The following is a 24,401-nucleotide window of genomic DNA, read 5'->3' on the forward strand; positions in this document are numbered from 1 at the left end:
AGAAAGGGGAAGGTTGGACGCTGGTACCCATAAGCCCCATGAAAAGGGGAACTGAGCTGATGAGTGCGTTCCGAGCAGTATCCAGGGTATACTGGCGGCCCAAGAGGCAGGTTGCTGGTGGTACACACGAAGGATGGATGCAGCTGGTGGTCAGAGGGGAAACGCTGGGAGAGGACGGAAGCGTCAACCACTGAAACCACTGGGACCACTGAAACAGAACCTTAGTGGATGTGAGCCTCGTTAAAGGTCCTGCCTTTAACAAGGTGAGTGACAGGAATGTCTAAAAGTTTAATAAAGGTTTCATCAATAAAACAATCGTTCGCTCCAGAGTCAATAAACACCACAATGTGTACGTCCTTATTGGACCAGGAGAGCGTACCCGGGAGCTGCTTCCATGGAGGAGTTACGACCAGTGGAACCGGGAGCTCAGGAGTGGTGGCGGTCCGAGTGGATGAGGCAGTGACCGATGCAATAGTCTGCCCGGCCGCAAACATGTATCACATTGGGCTACCACCCACCTGTGTGGGTTCATCCCACGGCAAAGCCGTGTATGGTGGGGAGTCGCTCGAAATCAGCCAGGGCGCGTACCCACAGGCTGTCCTCCTCTGGCAGCAAGACGCCTCTCAATGCGGACAGCAAGAGTAATTAGTTTGAGGCCCTCAAGGGTTTCCAAGGGGATCGTAGGGCCCTTGATGGCATCCGACATGCCTAAGAAGAATGCAGCCAGCAGCGCCAAGGACTTCCAGTCGCTGTGGGCCGCGAGGGAACTCTATGGCCTAATTGGAGACGCTGCCTCTGGCCCCAGTTGTTAACTCTATAGTTTCTTATCCATCTAAACACAAATTTATTAAGCAATTAAATCAGTTGATGTACACATTATGGCTTCTAAATACAATATCCATTTGTATTTCAACCTTATTATGCCATACAAAAGAACATGAACCCCATTAGGCACAATGAAATAATACATTGGAATATTGTTGAAAAGTATAAAACTACTTCAATATGCAGTACCGCCATAAATAATATTGGTTTTAACATTAATTCCAAATTATTTTTTTCAAAACACTAGGTAGCAATGTTTTCCTGAGTGTGCAACTACATGTCTTGTTGTCTAGCTATTTAGCTTCCTGTGCAGTGGCAGTACATGTGGTAATTGTAAACAATGGCGACTGAAGCCACATCCAGATTATAGATATCAGTGAATAATAACGTATATTTCACTGTCGGAAACCTTCACTCTTAGTGTTGTAACATTTAAAAAAGTAATTATATTAGACATTACTGGAAAACAACATTATTTTTTAACACAGTTATTCCCAACACTGATTTTCTCCAAATCACGTTACATTCATTCCCTGCCGCGCTTTTGTGTCTTTTCTGTTTGTGAATGCAATTGCAGGGCTTGTAAACCCTTCCATTTTGTGCTATTAGTACATTAGTACATACTGTACTGTATGTCCATAATATCTTTCCATTGGTCTTGCGTATTTTGTGCGCATATGAGCCCAGTCAGTCAACACAGTCCTCAGGCAGAGTCTTTTCCTTCTTCATTATATTATCCAGCATTCAGAAATATGTTGCTGTGACTTCCTGCGAAAGAAAGTCACACCGGGATATTAGATACTACAGGCAAAAAACACTTTTTCAAGATGTTGAACACAAATGTGCGATTTCAATAAGACTTGTGAAGCCTTAAATTCTGGAAATGAACAAACTGCGTACATTCCAAGTATTGGGGGAAAGCATTTCAGTGCTAGCCTTTAATTGTCATATCTTTTATACTAAAATGTTAATGTTTATTTTTCATCACCTCATTGTGTTGCAACGTCGGGTCCACCTGAAAGTGAAGCACGGCGTCATGGATGGTGGAGAAGACGCAAGACTTAGTCACTTTGTCGTTGAAGAAACCACCAGTGTGCAGATTATCCACCACGGCGCCTGGGGGGAGACACTTCATTCATTATTTATACCCTTTTTTACGCAATTTGTTTTATTCTTTTCATGCAATGTCGTGAACCTACTTTGACAAGAAGCGAGCGCCACCTCGATACCAATTTCTCCGTAGTCTTTGATAATCTAAACCAAAGAAAAGATTTAGATAGATAGACTTTCTTTATTGTCATTGCACAATAACACAGCTGTGAAATTGTTGTAATAATAATTATTATTTTATAAGTTAATATAATTTTATAATTTATTATTTATAGTAGTTCAACTGGGTAAAGGAAGTTCCTTGTTCTCTGTTTTCCTCTGTAGGACTTTTTTGCCCATCATTCATAATCCTTATGAGAAACATGAACACATTTCTTTCCCTTTTCTGTTCATTATAACATGAGAAACGAGTTAATTTCAGCTAGCTTACAATGCTGTCATTGGGATATCTCACTAATCGCTTGTTTCGCCGCTCTCAATTTCGCATTTTTTACTTGAGGACTGGAGCACAAGACGCGTGCTGGAAGACACAGCCATCCCAATGAGAGCGGACATGGTAAGTGTTGCTGTTGACAGAACTAGCTTCAGTATGTATTCGCTGAGATACAAGATACTGCAACTATTACATGTTAACTGGTTACAATAAATACAATAAAAATTATTAATAAATAAAATCCCTCAACTGTGCTATTATTAATTCTGTGTAAAAGTTCTGACCCCACGCAAGGTCTTGACTCCCACAGTGTCTAAGAAGTTGACAGGGCTGAGGTCCAGGATGATGGCTGTGGGCAATGAGGGATCACGCTCGGCATCTATCTGGATGGTGGCTACATCCTTTGTCTCTGCTTCATCCTATTGGACACAAATTAGCTAATAATCACACTCCATGCAAAAGTGTTGACAACGTCCATCAGTAAATGAATGTCATTTATTACAGTTGCATGCTTACCGTGTTTCCATTTTTTGCAGTAATTTTTGCTTGTTTCTTCTCATACCTCTTCCTTTTGGCTAGAAGCTTCTTCTTTGCTGACAGAATTTTGGTAATATCAATGCCGGACTGAAATAACAAAGAACAAAACAATTACAGTCCATTGCAACTTAACGCGGACCATTTTTAGTACAAATATATGCATATTTAAGGAAACATTACATATTTTTTGCATAGAAAAAGTATATCCATGAATAAATGAACTAAAATACACAAAGCATTCAGTAGACGCATTAAAAGATGCTGTCAAATGTAGTATTCTACACTGGTCACTAGGTGCCAGTATTGTGACTGTAATGTCTGATGACACACACACGTCCTCAAGTTCCCAAGGCCTCCAAACCAGACCCCCTTGTTGGATCTGTCTGTATTAGTGTCCTCAGACTGTGTGTGTGTGTGCTCACCTTCTCCCCCAGTGCATCCTGGTACATCTCAGCATTTGCAAAGTACAGCGTGGCGGATGAACGAAAGATCAAAATACCGGGAACCTCTTTCACCTGCAATCAGACAGATTTTAAAAGTACATATATCCCCTTGTGTCAAAAAAAGTTAATGCAAAATTAGCACGCAAGTAGTGTGACATGTTATATTTCACAGACAATGATATAATATGTAATGTATAATAAGTTATACCTGATTATAGTCCTCCAAAGGCCTGTATATGTCCGTGCCTGGAACCTGACCTAATGCAGAGTATTTTGGTCTAGAATACAACAGCAGCAGGGAAAACACAAAATTAATTGTAATATTTATAAACAATGTGGTCCTAAGTATTGAAGTGTATTAGCGAAATAAATTGTTAAATAATGGATGTGTTTTCCTACAGCTGTGTTCTGAAGATGACGGTAAGCATTGAGAAGACAATGGCGGCGGCGAGTCCCAGGTCAGGGTTCAACAGCACGGTGAGGATGAAAGTGGTGATCCAGATCACCTAAAATGAAGAGATGGGTAAAAACTGACCACAGAGTAGCTTGCGTTCAAAGCATGGCACAGTGAGAATCACCTTTGAGAATTATTATTGTTATTATTTTTCTCAAGTTTGCTGCATCGGTCCCTAAGTTTTCTGGCGCCTTCAAAGGGAGGCCCGCCTCTAACTTCCTTCTGCATGAAGTCATGAAGTCAGCCAAAGCATATCTGACATGAGTCTCCTCTCATCCCATGTGGAAGTGGTAAGTTTTAGAAATAAATTTGAGTTGGAATGTGTTGAAAACATTCATTTCATTTTCTACCACGTATCCTCACGAGGGTCGCGGGGGTGTTGGAGCCTATCCCAGCTGTCTTCAGGCAAGAGGCAGGGTACTGGTGGCCAGTCAATCAAAAGGCACATATAGACAAACAACCATTCACACTCACATTCATACCAATGGACAATTTGGAGTCGCTAATTAATCTAGCATGTTTTTGGAATGTGGGAGGAAACCGGAGTCCCCAGAGAAAACTCATGCATGCACGGGGAAAAGATGCAAACTCCACACAGAGATGGCCAAGGGTGGGATTGAACTCGGGTCTCCTAGCTGTGAGGTCTGCGCGCTAACCACTCGATCACCATGCAGCCATAAGCAAAAATTAAATGACATATTAGTGAAAAGAAATTTCAAAAGTGCATTTTCCCCACTTGGCTATTGTAGTATTGTGAAAGGAGGCTGAACACTTGCTTGCTCGGTAGCCGCAGGTTGCCAACCCCCAATCGAGTTAATAAAGTGGCAAGAAAACGGAATGTTTTTGGAATGTGGGAGGAAACCGGAGCACCCGGAGAAAACCACTAAGTCGGTGGTTATAGCACAGGGAGAACTACACACAGAGATGGCCGAGGGTGGGATTGAACTCGGCTCTCCTAGCTGCGAGGTCTGCGCACTAACCACTCAACCACAGTGCAGCCCCTATTCTCTAACTATATGAAAATATTCCTATTGAATCCTATATTGCAGAAATTAATTTAATGAGGTCATGTGTGGACCCAATTAACAGCTATAAACAAATGATGAATATAGTGTGTGTGTGAATGTTTGTATAAAACTGTTCAATTCCGTGACTACAATTTATTGTACTCACCATGTCTAGTTTGTTGGTCCTCCACAATGCAGGTATATCCAGGAATTGTTTCATCATACCATGCAGGTTCACATAGACGATGGCAGCCAGAACTGCCTGTGTCATACATAACATATTATTCAATATCTATTCATGCATCTAAACAAATAGTGATTGAAATGATAAAGCACGGTGATTCATAACTGTGTTTTCAGTATCCTTTGCACTGTACACAAACAAGAATAACCGCATTGCATGTGACTCATGTTGTTGTGTTGAGTGTTTGCTTCTAAAAACCAAAGTTTGAGGGTCAACCACCTGTGTTGAAATAATTTCAACTGCTTTCCACGAGAGCCGTGTGATGACCACTTTTTGATGGCTTTCTATGGTTCTACGGTTATGATGGACCACGCAAAAAAAAAAATGTCACGCTTCAAAGGAAAACAATCGACTTTGTTTAAAATGATTCATGATTTCACCTTGGGCAGTTCTTCAAATAGAGCGCCGATCCACAGGGTGATGAAAAGAATAACAACGGCTGATAGAGCTCCGGCAACCTGCATGGAAGCAAGAGAGTAGATCGGACTGTAGGTGGTGTGTGTGATTCTAGGAATGATACACACGGCTAAGTGGTGATGCACAGAAATAAGTGCAATGGGAATTCAATTGGGTTTGGTATAACCAGTATGACATACATGGTGGTACTATATGTACTATACATGTATACTGTCCAATTAAAGGCAAGTATCTGGATATTCCCAACAATTAGATATGAAACGGCAACAGTCCTGAGTCACGACTGCTTCCTAAAAGAGAATTGAATTCCCAACCTGTGTCTTCCCTCCTGTGCTCTCCTGCACCATGGATCGGGACATGGAACAGCTGATAGCAAAACACTGGAAAATCCCGCCAACGGAGTTACTGAGACCCAAGGCGATCAATTCCTAAAGCATACAAATGACGGACACTCTTCAAGTTGTACAGTATCAACTTTGTCGTATTCTCCGTGCTTGTATCCGACTTACCTGGTTGCTGTCCACTTTGTATCCGTACTTGAGTGCAAATATGCGTCCCAGCGAGATAGCGATGCCGTAGCCAACCACAGAGAGAGCAAAGGCATCCCCGATCACCTCTACGAAGAGAGAGGTGGTTGGGAAGACAGGCGGCTGAAGGCTGCAGCCAAAGAAGGGGAAAAAGGAGGAATATTGTATAATATTTCAGCTGATTTTGATAAATAATCTTTCTCACCCAGATGGAATATCTCCAACCACATCCACTCCATATTTCCCCGCTAGGTTAACTTGCCAGGACACCAGTGTAGCTATGACAATCTGTAGAAGACAGAAGAAGTGTTAGTGGCTACATACACTTTATGATAAATTAATTTACCGTATTTTTTGGACTATAAGTCGCTCCGGAGTATAAGTCGCACAAGGCCAAACATACATAAGTCGCACTGGAGTATAAGTCGCATTTTTTGCAAATAATTATTTTACAAACTACTTGACCAAAACAGACATTACATCATCTTGGAAGGCAAGTTCTAAGAATAATAAAAGAATAGAGAACAGGCTAATAAATAAACAAAAAACAAAAACAAAAAAGGTGTCCAGTGTTTATGTAACATAAACAGTTTTTTTTCATTTACAAGTCGCTCTGGAGTATAAGTCGCAGGAACAGCCAACCTATGAAAAAGTGCGACTTCATTCATTCATTCATTTTCTACCGCTTATCCTTAGCCCGCTTCTAACTTCCTCCTGCATGAAGTCATGAGGTCAGCCATGGCATATCTGACATGAGTCTCCTCCCATCCCATGTGGAAGTGGTAAGTTTTAGAAACAAATTTGAGTTGCAATGTGTTGAAAACATTAATTCATTTTCTACTGCTTATCCTCATGACGGTCGCGGGGGATGCTGGAGCCTATCCCAGCTGTCTTTGAGAGAGAGGCGGGGTACACCCTGGACTGGTTGCCAGCCAGTCACAGGGCACATATAGACAAACAACCATTCACACTCACATTCATACCTATGGACAATTTGGAGTCGCCAATTAACCTAGCATGTTTTTGGAATGTGGGAGGAAACTGGAGTACCCGGAGAAAACCCACGCATGCACGGGGAGAACATGCAAACTCCACACAGAGATGGCCGAAGGTGGAATTGAACCCTGGTCTCCTCTGCGCGCTAACCACTCGACCGCCGTGCCGCCCCCTAATAAAAACAATACAATTGTAAATTGACTGAGGAATCAGTCAATCATAGGGGATGAAATCAGCCCAATGGTGACTGCACGCTAACCACTCGTCCACCACGCCACCCCAAAAGTGCGACTTATAGTCCGGAAAATACGGTACTAGTTTTAGCTGTTTGATGGTTAAATATGGCCGCTACCATATTGGTTGTCAACAGCCGGAGCAGGGGGAAAATGCCTCATTCGTGACGCATTGTACCGCCCAAACCAAATATATATACTATATATCATACGAGGTGGTTTTCATACTCACAGCAAGCAACTCCACAGGTATAGGCACAGGTATTTTTTTACTCAAGTATGAATTGAGCTCCTTGGAAAGGATGAGGCCGATAATGGCGACGAGACTGACCACAAGTGTGCCAACGTTGGTCTGTGGAATCAGATAACACACTTCCAGTACGGTCTGCAATGAATGAAATGAAAAAGGATTAGAGCAAAAGTGGAAAGTGGTGATGTAGCCCCCCCCCCCATCTAAAACCCTGTTATCTTATTAGTCCCATACAAAATTATGTGGTCCCACAGCCACAAATAGATTGCAGTCCCATGAGTCTTCCTTACATATATCAGTGAAAGCGGTCCACTGTATCTCAAAGGGCTGATTCCAAAGGTGTACTTGAGCTGGGACACGATGACGTGGATGGCGGCGCCTGTGGTGTAACCTCTCACCAGCGGCTCAGACAGGTAGGTCACCACAAATCCAAAATGAACCAAACCAAACAGGATCTAACATAAGAGACAAATATAACTCCGCCTGGGAAGTGCAAGTTAAATTCCGCAGTGTTTGCGTGAGTTACCGTACCTGGAATATTCCGGTTAAGAAAGTGACGGCAGCGGCCACTCTGACCCGCTCCGCGTCTCGGGTAAAGACGTCCACCACACTGGAGTTGGTCACATTGTCAAAAATCATGAAATTTGAATCTGGGGCGAGTCGCTCTGTCACGCCGCCTACCATCACGCTCATCACTGCGTATGATCCTGGAGGGAAAGAACTAAGTCGTATACAGTAGACATTTCACAGCCAGAAGCATCGAACTAACCAATGGAGATGTGCTTGGACGTGCCGAAGATGAAGTAGATGAGGACGGGGTAGAAGGAGGCGTAAAGGCCAAAAACAGGAGGGACGGCTGCCAGCAAGGCATAAGCCATACCTGGGACACATAAAGCATAGCATCATCTGGAGCTGTCCAAACACAATAAGACATAATGCTAGGAGCCTGGACTCTGGGCCGGTGCCAGTTGGTGCCAGTTCGCGCCAACATAATCCAGATTAAGTGTTGTGGTTCGCTGTGGCGGCGAATTAATGTTTGCTCGGCATGTTGCCATGTTTCCGTTATTCGGCATAACTTGGCTCGTGCCATTCGATTCCATTCATTCATTCATTTTCTACCGCTTATCCTCACAAGGGTCGCGGTGGGTGCAGGAGCCTATCCAAGCTGTCTTTGAATGTGGAATTGAACACGGGTCTCCTCGCTGTGAGGCCCGTGTGCTAACCACTCATCCACCGTGCAGCCTATACTATAATTCATTCATTAATTTTCTACCGCTTATCCTCACGAGGGTCATGGTGGGTGCTGGAGCCTATCCCAGCTGTCTTCAAATGTGGAATTGAATGTGGGTCTCCAAGCTGTGAGGCCTGCGTGCTAACCACTCATCCGCCGAGCAGCCTACACTATAATTCTTTAATTCATTTTTTACTGCTTGTCCTCACAAGGGTTGTGGGGGGTGCTGGAGCCTAACCCAACAGTCTTCGAGGGTGGAATTGAACGCGGGTCTCCTAGCTGTGAGGCCTGCGTGCTAACCACTCAACCGCCGTGCACCCTATACGATAATTCATTCATTAATTTTCTGCCGCTTGTCCTCACGAGGGTTGTGGGGGGTGCTGGAGCCTATCCCAGCTGTCTTCAAATTGGAATTGAACATGGGTCTCCTAGCTGTGAGGCCTGTTTGTTAACCACTCATCCACCGTGCAGCCTATACTATAATTAATTCACTCATTTTCTACCGCTTGTCCTCACGAGGGTCGTGGGCAGTGCTGGAGCCTATCCTAGCTGTCTCCGGACGAGAGGTGGGGTACACCCTGGACTGGTGGCCAGCCAATCACAGGGCACATATAGACAAACAACCATTCACACTCACATTCATACCTATGGACAATTTGGAGTCGCCAATTAACCTAGCATGTTTTTGGAATGTGGGAGGAAACCGGAGTACCCGGAGAAAACCCACGCATGCACGGGGAGAACATGCAAACTCCACACATAGATGGCCGAGGGTGGGATTGAACTCGGGTCTCCTCGCTGTGATGTCTGCACACTAACCACTTGACCGTCGTGCAGTCCCCATTACATTCCAGTGGATTCCAATAGGCGGATTGTTTGTGCCGCTTGCATCAAGCAATTGGTGCGACAAAATTTTTTAACATTTTCAAATTTTCTTGCCGCCATTACGGGCCACCATGAGCCAGTTGGGAGGCAGTTTGAGGCACTGCACGCCACTAAGCACCTTATTAACGAGACTAGTTGCCACAGCAAATTGCATTGGCGCGAACTGGCACCAACTGGCGCCGGCCCAGTGGACTCTTAGCATAACGAATCTGACCTTGGGGCAGCTGCATGATGCCCACACTGATCCCTGATATGAGATCACCCAATGCATTTTCTCTGAAGGAGTAACGAGGCAACCACGACAGAACAGGAACACTACCCAGCAGACAGCTCTTGAACCTGGGGCCAGAACACCTGAGAAAGAATCGATGACATCAGTGATGTTAAGAAATATACAAAAAATCATCAGTACCAGCAATCATGTGTCTTCTTTTATGTCCGCTCTGTGAAAGGTCTGTTTGGCTGGAACGGCATCAAACGCTGACTCAACCATTAAGAAGTGTTCGCCGTGAGTCATTCACGACTCACCCAACCACTTTGCATTCAGCAGCCATATTATTGATGCCATCATTTAAAAAACACATTCTAAACTACATTTACTTGCAAAACATATCAATGTACTCCAGTACTGATGTACATGTTTATAAATATATATCATGCAGTCCATATTTTTGTGTATCGACAGTGAAAAATACATACAGTGATAAATAAATAAATTATTTAGTTGTCTTTATGTGACATATCTTTGGAAACGCCCCAAAAATTATTGACACCAGATAACAGTGGACTTTGCTTGGGTTGCAACATCACGAGTGAAAACATTTTCTTTTTGAGAGTAGATTATTATTATTAAAATTATTTGAGAATATAGTAAACTCAGGCTCGGGAAAATAGAATAAAAAATAAAAATAGAATAAAAAAATAAAAAATAGAATTGAGTCGGCCCGCCTTATCAAACAAATAGCTTGGTAAGTAAGCAATTTCTTGGGGATCAACTACTTTTATGGCATTTTGATTTGTAAAAAAATGTCCATATGGTTAAGGGTTAATGTCCTAAAAATAGCTTTGTGTTTTGATTGAGATTGACACCCCTGCACTACTGGAAACCCAACATTTCTTCATCAAATGTTCATGATTTTAAACCACCATTGGAGTAAGAAGACGACTTTACCTTAGTGAAGTTTTGATTTTGTCACAAAGAGACGTTTTCGATTCCGACTTCTCAGCCAGCTCGTCCACAGCTCCTTCATCCAGGATCTCTCGGTGGACCCGATAGCTTGCTGGTCTCCTCTCTGCCATAACTAAAAGAAGCAAAAAAAAAAAACCAAACCCAAAAAGGAAGATTCACCTGCTTCAAGAATTCATGAACGAATCCTCCCTCAAGTTTCACATTCAATTTGTGGATGTTTTCTCCATCAAGTCCTCTGGTTTTATCTGTGAAGGATTAGATAAGTCAGCCATTTGAGCAGAGTCAGGGGTGTTCTTGTTCAATGATTAGACGACACAATAGAAAATATGATGCCAGCTTAAAGGCCTGACAAGCAGATAACCGATAACGCAACAGGAGAAACAATGTAATCAATGTTTATTGGATCCTCAAGCTACACCGATGAGCCTAAAGTCACGTTTGGTGGTCGCTGGTTCTTGCCAGATTCCCTGCTGCTCCTTTTGTTATTCTTTGAAGTCCCACAACTACAACAATATCTTGGAAGAGTTTATATAAGAGCTTATATCTTGCTATTTTTATGGTTTTCTTAAAGTAATTACAGTACTGTATGTCCAATCAAGAACCTCAATGTGAGTCAGTCATGCTTAGCTTTTATAATTAGCTCCTTGTTGGCCTTTTTATTTATAAACACACACATCACATCATATTATCCATTTATCCATTATCCATCCATTTCATATCAAGCACTTAGCTTCCGCTGCTACCGTCAATAACAGCAGCATAGCAACAGCGACAACACTTAGAATGTCCGCGTCTTCCAGCACACGTGAGAACGTGTGCTCTGGTCATCAGGTAAAAGCTGCTGACAATTTTTCGTGTTCGCTGCTACAATGACGATTTTTTTTTTTGCGTCAAAAAGTATTTCCCCATGATGTCCATCTTTAGCTAGCTCATATTTTCGTTTTTTCACGTTTAAATGCACAACAAAGGGAAAGAATGTGCAAAATTCCAATAAAAAGTGAAGTTCCCCTTTAAGACTGTTATCTGCCATCACAGTTTATGGCGGCACATAATTACGGTAACATCTAATCTCCGCCATCAGATACAATGATGTAATAAAAATTGTTCACATAAAGACGAAACTGAGACGTGTTATTGTACTCTTTCATGTATTGTTATATTTTTCTGAATTCGATTTTTACATAGACTACAAAGTCAAAGGTTCTTGACACACATTCCACATGTAAACAAGAACAATTGTCTGCTCTAAATGCTTCCTGGGAGTACTGCAGTTTAAAAGGGACCCTACAATGCTGAGTTCAAGGGCTTTTTAAATAGTACTAGGAATCCTAGTGCAGCACAAAGTCACAAAAAGTCACACGATTTCATGGAAATCTCGTGCTTGGATGTTTACGAGGTTTAGGAGTGACACAGGATTAAACCAGAGGTGATTTAAAAAAATACTAAGTTATGGCACTTCGACATTATGTAGTACAACACTGTAACCGTATATAAATCTATGTGTTTAAAATCGGCTATGCTAGTAGGCTAGGTAGTAGAATAGGCTAGATTCTAGGCTGCATCCCTAATATTGATGTTCCGAGGAAGCAGTCGGCGTTGTGCTTTCAGCTTAAACTTGCATCAGAGGCAAAGTCCTGAGAAGAGATTGCAAAATACAAACAAAAAAAAAACAATTAATTTTGGGGTGCAAAATTACAAAGACAGCTCTGTGAAGATAAGGTATCTAGCCTATCTTTTTCGCTGTTTCTGATAAGATGTTTTCGTCTAGTTTGTGTAGGTTGGGCCTGTAAGGAGCTAACATTTACACTAATGCTAATTTAATGTAAATAAAAATGTATGGTCATTTTTTCTTGCCTATACTTGCAAAGTTTCATTGAGAAAGGTTTTTTGTCACCTTTTTTAACATAAATACACATAATTACATGTGCAAAGTACTTAATAAGATACTTCACTTATTATATAAAGTACATTCAATACTTTACATACAATTATTATGTCATGGTGTAATGAAAGGTACTCTGCTCAGGTGTATTTAGACCGCCATAACATGCTTTGATGCATTTTGTTGAACTTTTCAGTGAAATAACAAACAACACACCTCAAGAAGAACAGGCAAGGTGCTGAGACAACGGGAGACAGCGTGTTGCACCGATGGGAAGATGGAGGAGCCGAACAGGCAGTCCTGATAGCGCAGCTGGGATAAAAGGTTCTCTATTGCCAAGACAGTACACAAGTCTGGTTTCAGTATATTTGTGCATGCAAGAGCAGCTGAGACAACAAGTACGATTTTTAGTGGGAAAACTCATAATGAATGAGTTGTTTGGCAAAATGAAACTGACCTGGGCAGGAGGCCAGACACACACTGATACCCTGGGCTTCTAAGTCGTGTGCAACCTATTGAAAACACACACATGCCTCATGAGCGTAAAGATAAAGTTGTAAAATGCGTTAATCATTCATTCATCAAAAGCTATAAAAAGTTCTTCAAAGGGTGTGTATTACAGGAGAAATGCCAAAGAATACAATATATGACTTAAAAGAGGAGAAAGTAGCCAAACACATTATTCTATTTACCTTTACTTCACATAATATACATAATTTACATATATCATTGTGTCATCATATGAAGACATTCATTCATTCATTTTCTACCGCTTATCCTCACAAAGGTCGCGGGGGTGCTGAAGCCTTATCCCAGCTGTCTTCGGGCAAGAAGCGGGGTACACCCTGGACTGGTGGCCAGCCAATCACAGGGCACATATAGACAAACAACCATTCACACTCACATTCATACCTATGGACAATTTGGAGTCGCCAATTAACCTAGCATGTTTTTGGAATGACCTGGGTTCAATTCCCCCCTCGGCCATCTCTGTGTGGAGTTTGCATGTTCTTCCCGTGCATGCGTGGTTTTTTTCCGGGTACTTCGGTTTCCTCCCACATTCCAAAAACATGCTAGGTTAATTAGCGACTCCAAATTGTCCATAGGTATGAATGTGAGTGTGAATGGTTGTTTGTTTATATGTGCCCTGTGATTGGCTGGCCACCAGTCCAGGGTGTACCACGTTTCTCGCCTGAAGACAGCCGGCTGGGATAGGCTCCAGCACCCTGATTGCTAATAATTATTTCCAAAATATAAAAGTTAAATTTTTTAATTTAACCCTCCTTGTGAGGAAAAAGCGGTAGAAAATGAATGAATGAATGAATGTTTTTGGAATGTGTGAGGAAACCGGAGTATCCGGAGAAAACATGCAAAATCCAGATGGCTGAGGGTGGGATTGAACTCGGGTCTCCTAGCTGTGAGGTCTGCACGCTAACCACTTTACCGCCGTGCAGCCCATATGAAGACATTTGAAGAAAATAATGAACTTATGGAGGTACTCTAGTAAATACATACGTAAATCCATCAATCCGTTTTCTATGCCGCTTATCCCCACGAGGGTGGCGGGGTTTGCTGGAGCCTATCCCAGCTGCCTCCAGGTACACCCTGGACTGGCACATACAGACAACCAACCATTCACGCTCACATTTATGGAATGTGGGAGGGTCTTTCGGGGTCTTTACCTTACAAATGGTTTTCAGGGCTACAGAGTCCATGAAGTGGACGGAACTGAGGTCCAAAATCAAGTAGTGATTGCGAGTCATCAACTGGGCAGAGGAAGACGACAAGGATGCTTGGACCACTTCTGCTCTTTCCTTCTGAGCACGACTCACTATCTGGATGGAGAGTTTGACACTGTGGACCAGCTCTTAAAATGTCCATGTGTGTGTGTTTTCACCTGTCTGATCTCAGTGAAGACCAATTCAGAGTTAGCAAAATAAACTGGGTTGGGACAGGAGATTATAGTAACACCCGGAACTAGTTTTGCCTGAAAAAAAAACACACATTTTATATGAGTGAACCTTCCAGGGAGTCATGGGAAGAAGAGTGGAAACACCTCAGCATAGAGTTCCACATCTCTGTAACAGTCTGTACCAGGAATTTGACCCAACACTGCAGTGGAGGAGCTGAAAGAGGAAAATATTCATTAATTCATGACAACGCTGGCAGTGTTGTTTGTGTTTCTTTTGTTAGCCTTTTTGCTTTTATTATTGGTAGACCATAGCTTTTTGTTGTTGCATTTTTGCCCGTGTGGTCGCTGTGTATTTAATTCCAATTCCTCCAGCTTGTCTCCATCATTTGGGGTCCAACCTGCCCTGAGGTGTGACAGAATCGAGCGACCAAACCTACCGATAATTCGTTCATTCATTCTCTACCGCTTTTCTACCGCTATCGCGGGGGGGTTCTGGGGCCTATCCAAGCTGTCTTTTGGGCGATAGGCGGGGTACACCCTGGACTGGTTGCCAGCCAATCATAGGGCACATATAGACAAACAACCATTCACACTCACATTCATACCTATGGACAATTTGGAGTCGCCAATTAACCTAGCATGTTTTTGGAATGTGGGAGGAAACCGGAGTACCTGGAGAAAACCCACGCATGCACGAAGCCGAGGGTGGAATTGAACCCTGGTCTCCTAGCTGTGAGTTCTGCGCGCTCCTACCGATCATGCAAAGCCAAATTTTTTTTTTCCGTTCGGCAGCTGTCCAGAAGTCCTCGGGAGCCCTTGGGAGTATGCCCAAACACAGCGGAGTTGGCATGCCTGGAGGCAGGCCGTAGGTACAATACATTAAAAGAGACCGTTTTGCCAGGAAGCAGGAAATCCATGGAATCACATCTTGAATAGGTGCAGATTCTAGAGGATGTAGAAACTCAAGGTTCTAAAAATGAGCATAATAGGTCCCCTTTATTGTCTGCTTACCGATATGACACCTTCGTGATGGACAAGCGTTTGACGTAATTACTCAATTAATCGAAACAAGACTTAGATTAATCGACTTAGAAGCCATAGTATTACGTAAATAAATGATGTAATGGTTTGTATTCATTATTCTGAATGTATATATCCAGGTAATGTAACTCATACAAAGGGTAGGAGGAGGATAAGAGCAGAGAGTTGGCTATTCAAGTTCCCAAATGTTTCCCACTGTGTGCTCTCACACAAACATCTTAACTGTATTAAGAAATTAAAAAATTTAACTTTTATATTTTGGAAATAATTATTAGCAATCAGCCTGCTTCCAATTAATTCCATTCAGTTGTTTTTTTCATTGAATACAAAAGACGCTGAATGGATCAATAACAATAACAATAACTAATTACATAACTAAAACATAATTGTTATTCTGAAATGATGTGCCATGAATGAAATACTGACTGTTGTGTCCTGTAGATGAGCGTGACCAGAGAGAAGGCGATGGCTACTCCCAGACCCAAGTCCAGGTTTAGAACCAGAGTTAAAACCAGGGATGCCACCCACACCAGCTGGAGGAGGAGAGGTTAAACGTTCAAGGTCAGGAGGGGATTGGCACAGTTTGAAACCATTGTCATGATAATCAAGTACAATAACGATGTGTGTGCTTACCATGTCCAATCTGTCAATCTTCCAGAGTGTAAACACATCCTTGAACTGAGCCAGCAGCCCCTGCAGATTGACCACGATGATGACTGCTAACACGGCCTGGAACACAGCAGGCCAAAGTATTACTGCCAATACAAACCCTGGGGGGACGCATCTATTCATCCAGTATTCATTCTTGGACACACACGACCAGATTTGAGGCATAGCTGTCTTAAGCTATACAATTTTACGTCTTAAATCTTTAAAAACAGATCTCACACATAACAAAAACATCAAATAACGGCAAATAAAATTGACACAGAGCAAATCTGTTTGGCATGTAAGGGCATTTAGATCAACAATACTATCTGCCCCAATGGCTGGACAGGACACAAAAAAAATATACAAAAAAAATATATAAAATAAAAATAAAAATAAAAATAAAAATAAAAATAAAAATAAAAATAAAAATAAAAATAAAAATAAAAATAAAAATAAAAATAAAAATAAAAATAAAAATAAAAATAAAAATAAAAATAAAAATAAAAATAAAAATAAAAATAAAAATAATCTCCCTCAGATGTGGAACCATTGTAGCACGACTAATTTCAGTTTTGTTACGTGAACTTGCAGCGTTTCTGTAATGCATGTGTTTTATCATGGCCATTTGTAGTATACTGTAAAAAATATAGTTATGAACAAAGTCAACGGGATCAATAACTAGGATATCGGGATAACCAGGATACCTTTGGCAGCTGCTCAAATAGATGACCGATCTTCAACAAGACGGTTAAAATGGTCAGGGCTGATATCAAACCTGATATCTAGACAGGAAAAACAGCAGACAATAAAAAGGATTAAAGTCAACAAAAAAAAAGATAGATATTTGAATGAATATAATAATATAAGTGGTAAAAGTGTCTATTCGGGAACAGTACCTGTGATTTGACACCAATGCTTTCCTGCACCATACTGCGTGAGAAAGAGCAGCTGACAGCAAAACACTGGAACATGGCTCCTATGGAGTTACATAAACCCAGAGCCAGCAGGTCCTAAGCAGGGACGGTTAGAAATCAGAAATAGTACCTTTCAAATATATCACTGCTGAGGTTGGAGTCCAACTATACCTATGTATATATATAACTATATATAGTCCAATTATAGCCCAAATGCCTGAATATTTAGTAAGTGCGTCAGAAGAACCTGTGTACCTGACTGGAGTCAAAGTGGTAGCCGTGTTTGCGGGCAAAGACCGAGCCCATGGCTGTGTGGAAGCTGAAACCCACCAGAGCGATCGACAGAGCCGGGACGAAGAGCTCACCGGCCTGGGACAGCGAGGGGACGATGGGAGCAGAAAGGCTGCACAAAAGATAGAATTGATCTTGAATAATATAATTATATGTTATAATACATATCAATATAAATAGTTGACAATACAAGCGAGGAAAGATTAGGTCAACATCATAAAGGCCATGTCATTTAACAGAAACAATGGCATTAGTAAGCAGTATTACCAGAGATTCATGTCACACTGACAACAATGACGAGGAGACAATACAACATTCTACTGACCAGGGGCGGCACTCGGTTCTGAGGACAAGGGGGGGCTTAGCCCCCTGGAGATGCACAGGATATGAATGAATGTAGTAGACATAAAAAAAAAAAAAAATCCAAAAAACAAATAAGGAACAAGAACTGGGATATAACTTTCCCAATTTTCGACAGATTTAGTAGAGATACTCAATTGTTTTAGGCCACCATTAAAAAATATATAAAAAAATATCAAATTATTTAGGTGGGCTTAAAAACATTTTAAGGGGGCTGAAGCCACCAATAAATTGACACAAGTACACAAAATCTACACTGCAAAACCGCTCTGCAACCATTCTGTCCAATGCACAGTAATCAATTATATAATAATCATTATTATATTATTAGTTAGCCTATTATTATTACTATCATCATTATTCTTCTTCTGATTATTACTAGTAGTAGGCTAGTATTTGCCTGCTTATTGGCTTGCTTATTAGCCTGCTTTTGCCCTATTATATGAAATTTGTCAGAGATTTTTTTTGTAAAAAAAAAAATCTATAAAATCTATTGAAAAAAAATCTATAAAAAATATCAAATTATTTATGGGGATTTAAGAACATTTTAGGGGGGCTGAAGCCACCATTAAATTGACACAAGTACACACAATCTACACTGCAAAACCGCTGCTCAAGCTCTGCAACCATTCTGTCCAGTGGACAGTCATCAATTATATAATAATCATTATTATATTACTATATTATTATTACTATCATCATTATTCTTCTTCTGATTATTTGCCTGCTTATTAGCCTGCTTTTGTCCTATTATATAAAATTTGGTAGATATTTTTTAGTAAAAATAAAAATAAAAATAAAAATAAAAATAAAAATAAAAATAAAAATAAAAATAAAAATAAAAATAAAAATAAAAATAAAAATAAAAATAAAAATAAAAATAAAAATAAAAATAAAAATAAAAATAAAAATAAAAATAAAAATAAAAATAAAAAATAGGCCTAATGACGCCACTGCTACTGACCCACTGGGAATGTCTCCAACCACCTGGACTTTATGTTGTCCAGCCAGGTCCATCTTTACGGACACGACGGTGGCCAAGCCAATCTGTAGGAGACAAACGACAAGAGTTAAGGCGCAGTATAGAAAAGAACAACCGTGCGTTGGTCGTTATAATGACATATTGTTCACAGAGGTCAACTGGAGGGCAAAGCCTTGGCAGCTTTGCATAATTGAACAGCTCTTCATATGAGTGTGTCTGCATAATAAAGTAGCACATAAAAAGGCTACCTATTTAATCATCATGCGCGTGTGTGTGTGTGTCTCTCACCAGTACAGCCTCCCAGGGGATGGCTACAGGTAGCTTGTTCTTAAAGTGCTTATTCAGCATCTTGCCCACAGTGAGTATCACCATTGAGACCAAAGACAGTGAAAGAGTTGCTGGTGTTACGCCGGTCACTCCGTAGAGAACACCTTTTAAAGTCTAGCAGAAGACACAATGAGTACTTTGAAGCCTATTATTACAGTATTATAGTATATTACTGCATGATAGTGAGTGTGTTATTGTTGTTTCACTACCAACCCAAGCAGAAGCCAACACTCCAGTGTGTCTCTGTGTCGGTATTCCGGTCATGAGGGGCAACTGCAGTACGATGACGTGCAGGGCGGCAGCTGTAGTGTAGCCTCCGATGACAGGGTCTGACAACCAGCGACACACAGCACCGCAACGCAGAACATAGAGTAGCAGCTGGATGAGGACACACAGTTATTGCTTTATTACAGTCATATCAATAGCAAGTATACTTGTTGTTGTGTGTATGTGTGTGTATGTGTGTGTGCGTGTGCCATCATTGACATTGCCGGTTAATAAGTGTCATAATTAATACTGTGTAATTAATTAATAAGTGTCTATCAACGGGCAGTATCAGCATCATTTAATAATGTGTATATAAAGTTGATAGTTAATGGTTTAATTTCATTTGAACATGCATCAGATTACAACTGAATGCATCACATAATCAGTTCACAGTTCCACATGTCCAAAAGGAGTAGGAAGAAGCAAAGCTTATTAAATCCTACCCCTCCATCTGGTACTTTTACAATCAGTAACTGTTACATTTGTTCACTTCCTGCTTTCCATAATACAGTTTAAGGTTGTTTTTTTTCTTGTAGAGAAGTATTGGATGACATTTTTAGGGAATTGGTTATTTTTAGCCTTATGCATTATTTTAGCTGTTTGAAGATGAACTATATCAGCAAGTTGAAGTATTTGTGATTTTAGAAATAAGGAGTTAGTATGTTCTCTGTAGGCGGCATTATGAATTATCCTTACTGGCCTTTTTTGTAGTACATTTAGCAAGTGAAGATTGCTTTTATAGTTATTAGCCCATATTTCCACACTAAGTAAGATATGGTAAAGAGTGTGGAGTGATTTCTGATTGAGAACAAATTTTGCTTTGTTCAATATTGAAATATTTTTGGCCACCTTATGTTGTATATTTGTAATATGAGGTTTCCAGCTCATATTTTATTCTATAATATTATCGCTCATATTGTACTAAAAAGCCTGATAGTTTCCTCATACAAAAACAATTCATGATATGTTTGACTTTTGAGGCACATTCAATTGAGAAATGAATCGTGTACGAATCGTGACCTGTATGAGGCCGCAGAGTAAGGTAAGCTGGACCACTATGTTGACTTTAGCCGTCTCAGCACCGTTGCTAGGCGACTCCGCCATGGCTGGGACGGACCCAATCATGATGGCCAGGACGGCAAAGGTTCCTATCACATAAACAAACTTTTTGTTATTTCAGTTTCAGCTTCATTTGTTGGTAGTAAAAGAATTGGACCGTCACCCAAAGAGAGATGTTTGGAGGTGCCAAATATGGCGTAGATGATGAGCGGGTAGAGTGACGTGTAGAGACCATACACAGGAGGAATGCCTGCCAACATGGCGTTGGCCATACCTGTGAGGGACACAAAAGGCAGAAACTGTTTCAAGGAGGGGCTGCACGGTGGATGAGTGGTTAGCTCGCAGACCTCACAGCTAGGAGACCCGAGTTCAATTCCACCCTCCGCCATCTCTGTGTGGAGTTTGCATGTTCTCCCCGTGCATGCGTGGGTTTTCTCCGGGTACTCCGGTTTCCTCCCAAATTCCAAAAACATGCTAGGTTAATTGGCGACTCCAAATTGTCCATAGGTATGAATGTGAGTGTGAATGGTTGTTTGTCTATATGTGCCCTGTGATTGGCTGGCGACCAGTCTAGGTAAATAAATAAATAAATAAATGCTAACTTTTCAACCTTTTGTATTGAGTAGTGGACTCCTATAGAGCAGCTACACACAATAACCCGCTCAGAAAACTTTTTGGTTCTCAAAGAGTAGGCACTACTGGTGCTTTTCTAATCTCACCTGCCTGAGGAGGAGCACTCATTGTCAGACACACTTTGTCAGAGGCACCGCTGGTGCCATGGAGCTCAGAAATCGGAAGTTAGGGCGCCGTGTTTACTACCCGCAGACAATCTTGGCACAACATTGAAAATGGAAATGTGGTGATTACATGTTTTTTGCGGTACTACCGTGGACACATAGCGTGTCTGACATTAACACACTTTCCCCGGCGAGAGCGCACTAAAAGGTTGGCGGATATTTCACAAAAACAGTCCGGTGTCAAATGCCGTTGCCAGATAAAAAAAATTTTATCTCGCTGGGACTCACCAACTACAATAACATCTGCTTGAGCTTGTTTCATAAACAAACAATCTGAGCAAAGAGTGTCCGCCCATAAGGAAACCCGCTCCTCTGTGACATCACAAAAGAACAGTTTTGCGACGCCCCCTGAAACCGAGCGTTTTGAACCATCCCAAAGTTCTTTCAGGGCTCACTTCCAAATGCACAGACCTTATTATCTGAAACTTTGGCATCGTTAAACACAAGAATCCAACATTCTAACAACATTTATAGGTCAGAAAGGTGGAAAAAGCGTATGAAACAGCGTGTTGTTTAAAACTAAACTTCCAGCATCAAGGCTACATTTTGCCAATACACTATTGTGGTACCCCTGATGCTTATGCAGTACTATATAAGAGGACCTTTAACAGTATGTGACCTATGGAATGTGTCTCACCCTGTGGCAGATGCATGATGCCCACACTCAGCCCAGACGCCAGGTCTCTGATGGCGCTTTCTTTGATGGAGTAGTGAGGTAGCCATAACAGCACAGGAAAGCAGCTCAGCAGAATGCTCTTCAACCTGGAACCTGAACATCTAGGAGAGTACACAAAGTTACTGAGACCGTACAACATAAACCATCAATTCACTCACCGACACCGTGTCTTGACGCTCTCCAGAAAAGGCACAAACTTGTCTACTCGCCGGCCGATGATCTCCAGCTGAGTTTCATCCAGAGCGACATAGACAAGCGGAGGTCCGTTGTCAGGGTTGCAATTATACTGCTCTGTGTCATCCATCTGCAGAGAAGAATAACAAAAACTTTGAATGTGTCACAACTTTTCTGCATAGCAAAAAGAGACTTTGTTGTGCGAACTAACAAACCAGCAAGGATGACCTAGTTGGTATCTGCAAGAGTGTGGGCAAAGCACACAAAAGTACACGTAAGTCCGGGAGGGTGGAGAACATCTTTGAACTCTGCACTGCATTTACAACACCCTCTTTCTGCTCCCCCTTCAACACCGCTCTCTTACTTCCAAATCATTTAGTACCGTACATGAGAAACATACATGTTGATGGTATTTTGAACAGAACATCCACCAAAATACTTCAACTCCATTATGATAATACTTCATTCAGATACCAGTATGCAAAAATACAGATACTGATATTAAACACAAATAGTAACTAATTTATATGCACACGACGACAATTTTAAGTTACATTAAAAGTGCTAGGACTATGTTTACTTCTTCCTACTCCTACATTACATGTGGAACTGTGAACTGATTATGTGATGCATTCAATTGTAATCTGATGCATGTTCAAATGAAATTAAACCATTACCATTACCAAATTGATCCTCACCAAAAAATGCCAACCCTTTCTCCTTTTGCACTTTCTGCAGGGGCACAATTACGGCTGAGCAGAATAGAAAGGACTGTGACGTAGTTGGGAGGTCTTTCAGAACAGGACAATAAAGTACTGTCATCCCAGCAATCCCAGTATGGAAAAGTCAAACGCAAGAAAGGTAGGAAAAATTTATTACGAACAATTTAATAATGTCATCTGTCTTTGTTACAGCTAGCAAGCGATAAAGGCTTCTTAACCCCTGTCTCTTGATTTTACGGAGTAGGGGAAGGGCTAAGGGATATTCCTTGGTCCATGAAAGCATCATTTGCAAGTATTTTACAGATCCAGGACTCACGGCTACTGAACTGTCAGAAACAGTGTTCAATGTTGTGCAAACCTGCCAACATGTACTCAACATGCAATTCGAGGCTATCAATAATGTGTCTCTCTCAAAAGCTTCATGAGGTTCCTCATACGTTCGGACCGCAACGGAGGTGATTGGTACAGAGGAAGCTCAAAGAAAGAGAAGGTAAAGCTACGAGAGAAGCTCAGATTGGTGATGGGATGCAGGGGAGGGAGACGGGGCAGTCGAGGGGTCGTGGTCTGGGTGGGCATCTTCTGCTGCTTCTGTAATTCTCCATCTGGACAGAGAGAGAGATTACTTCATAAATAAAGGATGGCGGTGTAATAAAAATAAAGAAAAATGCTACTGTACTTGTGCTGTCCGCATGGACAGTGGGGGAAGAAGATTGAGAGTTGAAACTTAAAGTTAGTTCTTTGTTTTGGTTGTCGTTATAGGGGGTCGACTGAAGGGGTGTCGGAGACGGGGGCAAATAAATGGATGTAAAAGAGGAGTCCGAAAGAACCAGTCCCCTCCAAGGTGTCATGGTGGAGTCTGCTTGGAAAGGAGCTGGTCTTGCTTTGGCAGAGGGTTTCTGCTTTTGACTGCGCTTTCTGCCATTGGTGCTGGGAGGTTTGACTGCAACAATAAAATGGAGATACAGGATTCAGGTCCTTGCAAATGGACTTTTAGAGTAGATTAGCCATCACCTGTTTTACCCCCAGATGAACCAATGACAGGCAGACGTTCACGTGGCATCAACAAGAAAAACTGAAACATATCGTAAACATTTTCTCTCGCTGTCAGTTGACATTTGTAGTCAGAAAAAGTGCTCAAGTGTACTCAAGGTCACATTCAGGTGTCTAAAAGTCTCCAATTCCCATAATCCCTCCCTTGGCTCACCTTGTCATCAGCTGTGCCTCCAAATGCGTCACAATACAAAATTCTTGGCGTAGTTTTCCTCTTCTCGGAGACCCATGCACTTTCCTCCTTTCTCTGTGTGATGACACAGCTGGAGAGATGGCTGCTAGTGAAAAAAGGCAACATGAGACGAGAATAATATATTAAAATATTAATGTATTCATGGAGTCAGGAGTCTTCATGTACTGTGACCCCCCCACACATACATAACTGCAACATACAGTACACAGTACAGTACATCCTTGTGTAGATTGTACAGTACTTGTTTACAATTATGTATTATTTTATTTGGCTAGAAATTAAGTGACAATTTACTGGTACGTGATATTTTAAGTTTTGGGTT

At 41.4% G+C, this 24,401-nt stretch overlaps 3 protein-coding genes across 5 annotated transcripts; all 3 read right to left on the reverse strand.

Annotated features, from left to right (window-relative positions):
• Positions 1–833: 833 nt before the first annotated feature.
• slc26a6.2 (solute carrier family 26 member 6, tandem duplicate 2) lies at positions 834–10,900 on the reverse strand. Its single transcript, XM_078797933.1, has 19 exons — positions 10,764–10,900; positions 9,807–9,946; positions 8,246–8,356; positions 8,008–8,183; positions 7,767–7,931; positions 7,459–7,611; positions 6,203–6,285; positions 5,980–6,127; positions 5,785–5,898; positions 5,434–5,511; positions 4,976–5,071; positions 3,748–3,854; positions 3,557–3,626; positions 3,328–3,420; positions 2,885–2,992; positions 2,653–2,787; positions 2,025–2,079; positions 1,814–1,941; positions 834–1,593 (listed from the first exon to the last, which is right to left on the reverse strand). Exons 1-19 carry the CDS (start codon positions 10,889–10,891, stop codon positions 1,570–1,572), a joined length of 2,112 nt encoding a protein of 703 aa, XP_078654059.1. The 5' UTR covers positions 10,892–10,900; the 3' UTR covers positions 834–1,569.
• On the reverse strand, positions 10,887–22,321 carry slc26a6.1 (solute carrier family 26 member 6, tandem duplicate 1). 3 transcript variants are annotated; one of them, XM_078797935.1, is made up of 18 exons: positions 22,105–22,321; positions 21,902–22,041; positions 20,631–20,741; positions 20,429–20,556; positions 19,355–19,519; positions 19,103–19,255; positions 18,797–18,879; positions 17,437–17,584; positions 17,164–17,277; positions 16,972–17,049; positions 16,250–16,345; positions 16,043–16,149; positions 14,720–14,789; positions 14,561–14,650; positions 14,346–14,498; positions 13,121–13,175; positions 12,880–12,992; positions 10,887–11,026 (listed from the first exon to the last, which is right to left on the reverse strand). In XM_078797935.1, the coding sequence occupies exons 1-18, from the start codon at positions 22,242–22,244 to the stop codon at positions 10,985–10,987; spliced, it is 1,986 nt and encodes a 661-aa protein (XP_078654061.1). In that variant the 5' UTR covers positions 22,245–22,321; the 3' UTR covers positions 10,887–10,984. The 3 variants fall into 3 exon arrangements, with proteins under 3 accessions (XP_078654061.1, XP_078654060.1, XP_078654062.1); XM_078797934.1 differs by having other exon boundaries at positions 22,099–22,321; XM_078797936.1 differs by having other exon boundaries at positions 22,095–22,128.
• Positions 22,322–23,165: 844 nt separating this feature from the next.
• Positions 23,166–24,320, reverse strand: LOC131137170 (uncharacterized). The gene is made up of 4 exons (XM_058084795.2): positions 24,041–24,320; positions 23,848–23,908; positions 23,513–23,776; positions 23,166–23,438 (listed from the first exon to the last, which is right to left on the reverse strand). The coding sequence occupies exons 1-4, from the start codon at positions 24,182–24,184 to the stop codon at positions 23,230–23,232; spliced, it is 678 nt and encodes a 225-aa protein (XP_057940778.2). The 5' UTR covers positions 24,185–24,320; the 3' UTR covers positions 23,166–23,229.
• Positions 24,321–24,401: the final 81 nt, after the last annotated feature.

Source organism: Doryrhamphus excisus, linkage group LG17, assembly GCF_037039965.1.
Source record: "Doryrhamphus excisus strain RoL-2023G ecotype Guam linkage group LG17, RoL_Dexc_Guam_v1.1, whole genome shotgun sequence".
Lineage (NCBI taxonomy): Eukaryota > Metazoa > Chordata > Actinopteri > Syngnathiformes > Syngnathidae > Doryrhamphus > Doryrhamphus excisus.

Coding starts and splice junctions, on each gene's coding strand:
- slc26a6.2 (XM_078797933.1), bottom strand. CDS start 10,891: ATGGCAGAGAGGAGACCAGCAAGCTATCGGGTCCACCGAGAGATCCTG. Junction 7,612..7,766: donor GACCGCTTTCACTGATATAT/GTAAGGAAGACT, acceptor CATTCATTGCAG/ACCGTACTGGAAGTGTGTTA. Junction 5,512..5,784: donor GCACAGGAGGGAAGACACAG/GTTGGGAATTCA, acceptor GCTTCCATGCAG/GTTGCCGGAGCTCTATCAGC.
- slc26a6.1 (XM_078797934.1), bottom strand. CDS start 22,244: ATGGATGACACAGAGCAGTATAATTGCAACCCTGACAACGGACCTCCG. Junction 18,880..19,102: donor TCCCCTGGGAGGCTGTACTG/GTGAGAGACACA, acceptor TGTCTCCTACAG/ATTGGCTTGGCCACCGTCGT. Junction 17,050..17,163: donor GCATTGGTGTCAAATCACAG/GTACTGTTCCCG, acceptor TTTCCTGTCTAG/ATATCAGGTTTGATATCAGC.
- LOC131137170 (XM_058084795.2), bottom strand. CDS start 24,184: ATGTTGCCTTTTTTCACTAGCAGCCATCTCTCCAGCTGTGTCATCACA. Junction 23,909..24,040: donor GAGGCACAGCTGATGACAAG/GTGAGCCAAGGG, acceptor GATATGTTTCAG/TTTTTCTTGTTGATGCCACG. Junction 23,439..23,512: donor TGTCCATGCGGACAGCACAA/GTACAGTAGCAT, acceptor CTCTCTGTCCAG/ATGGAGAATTACAGAAGCAG.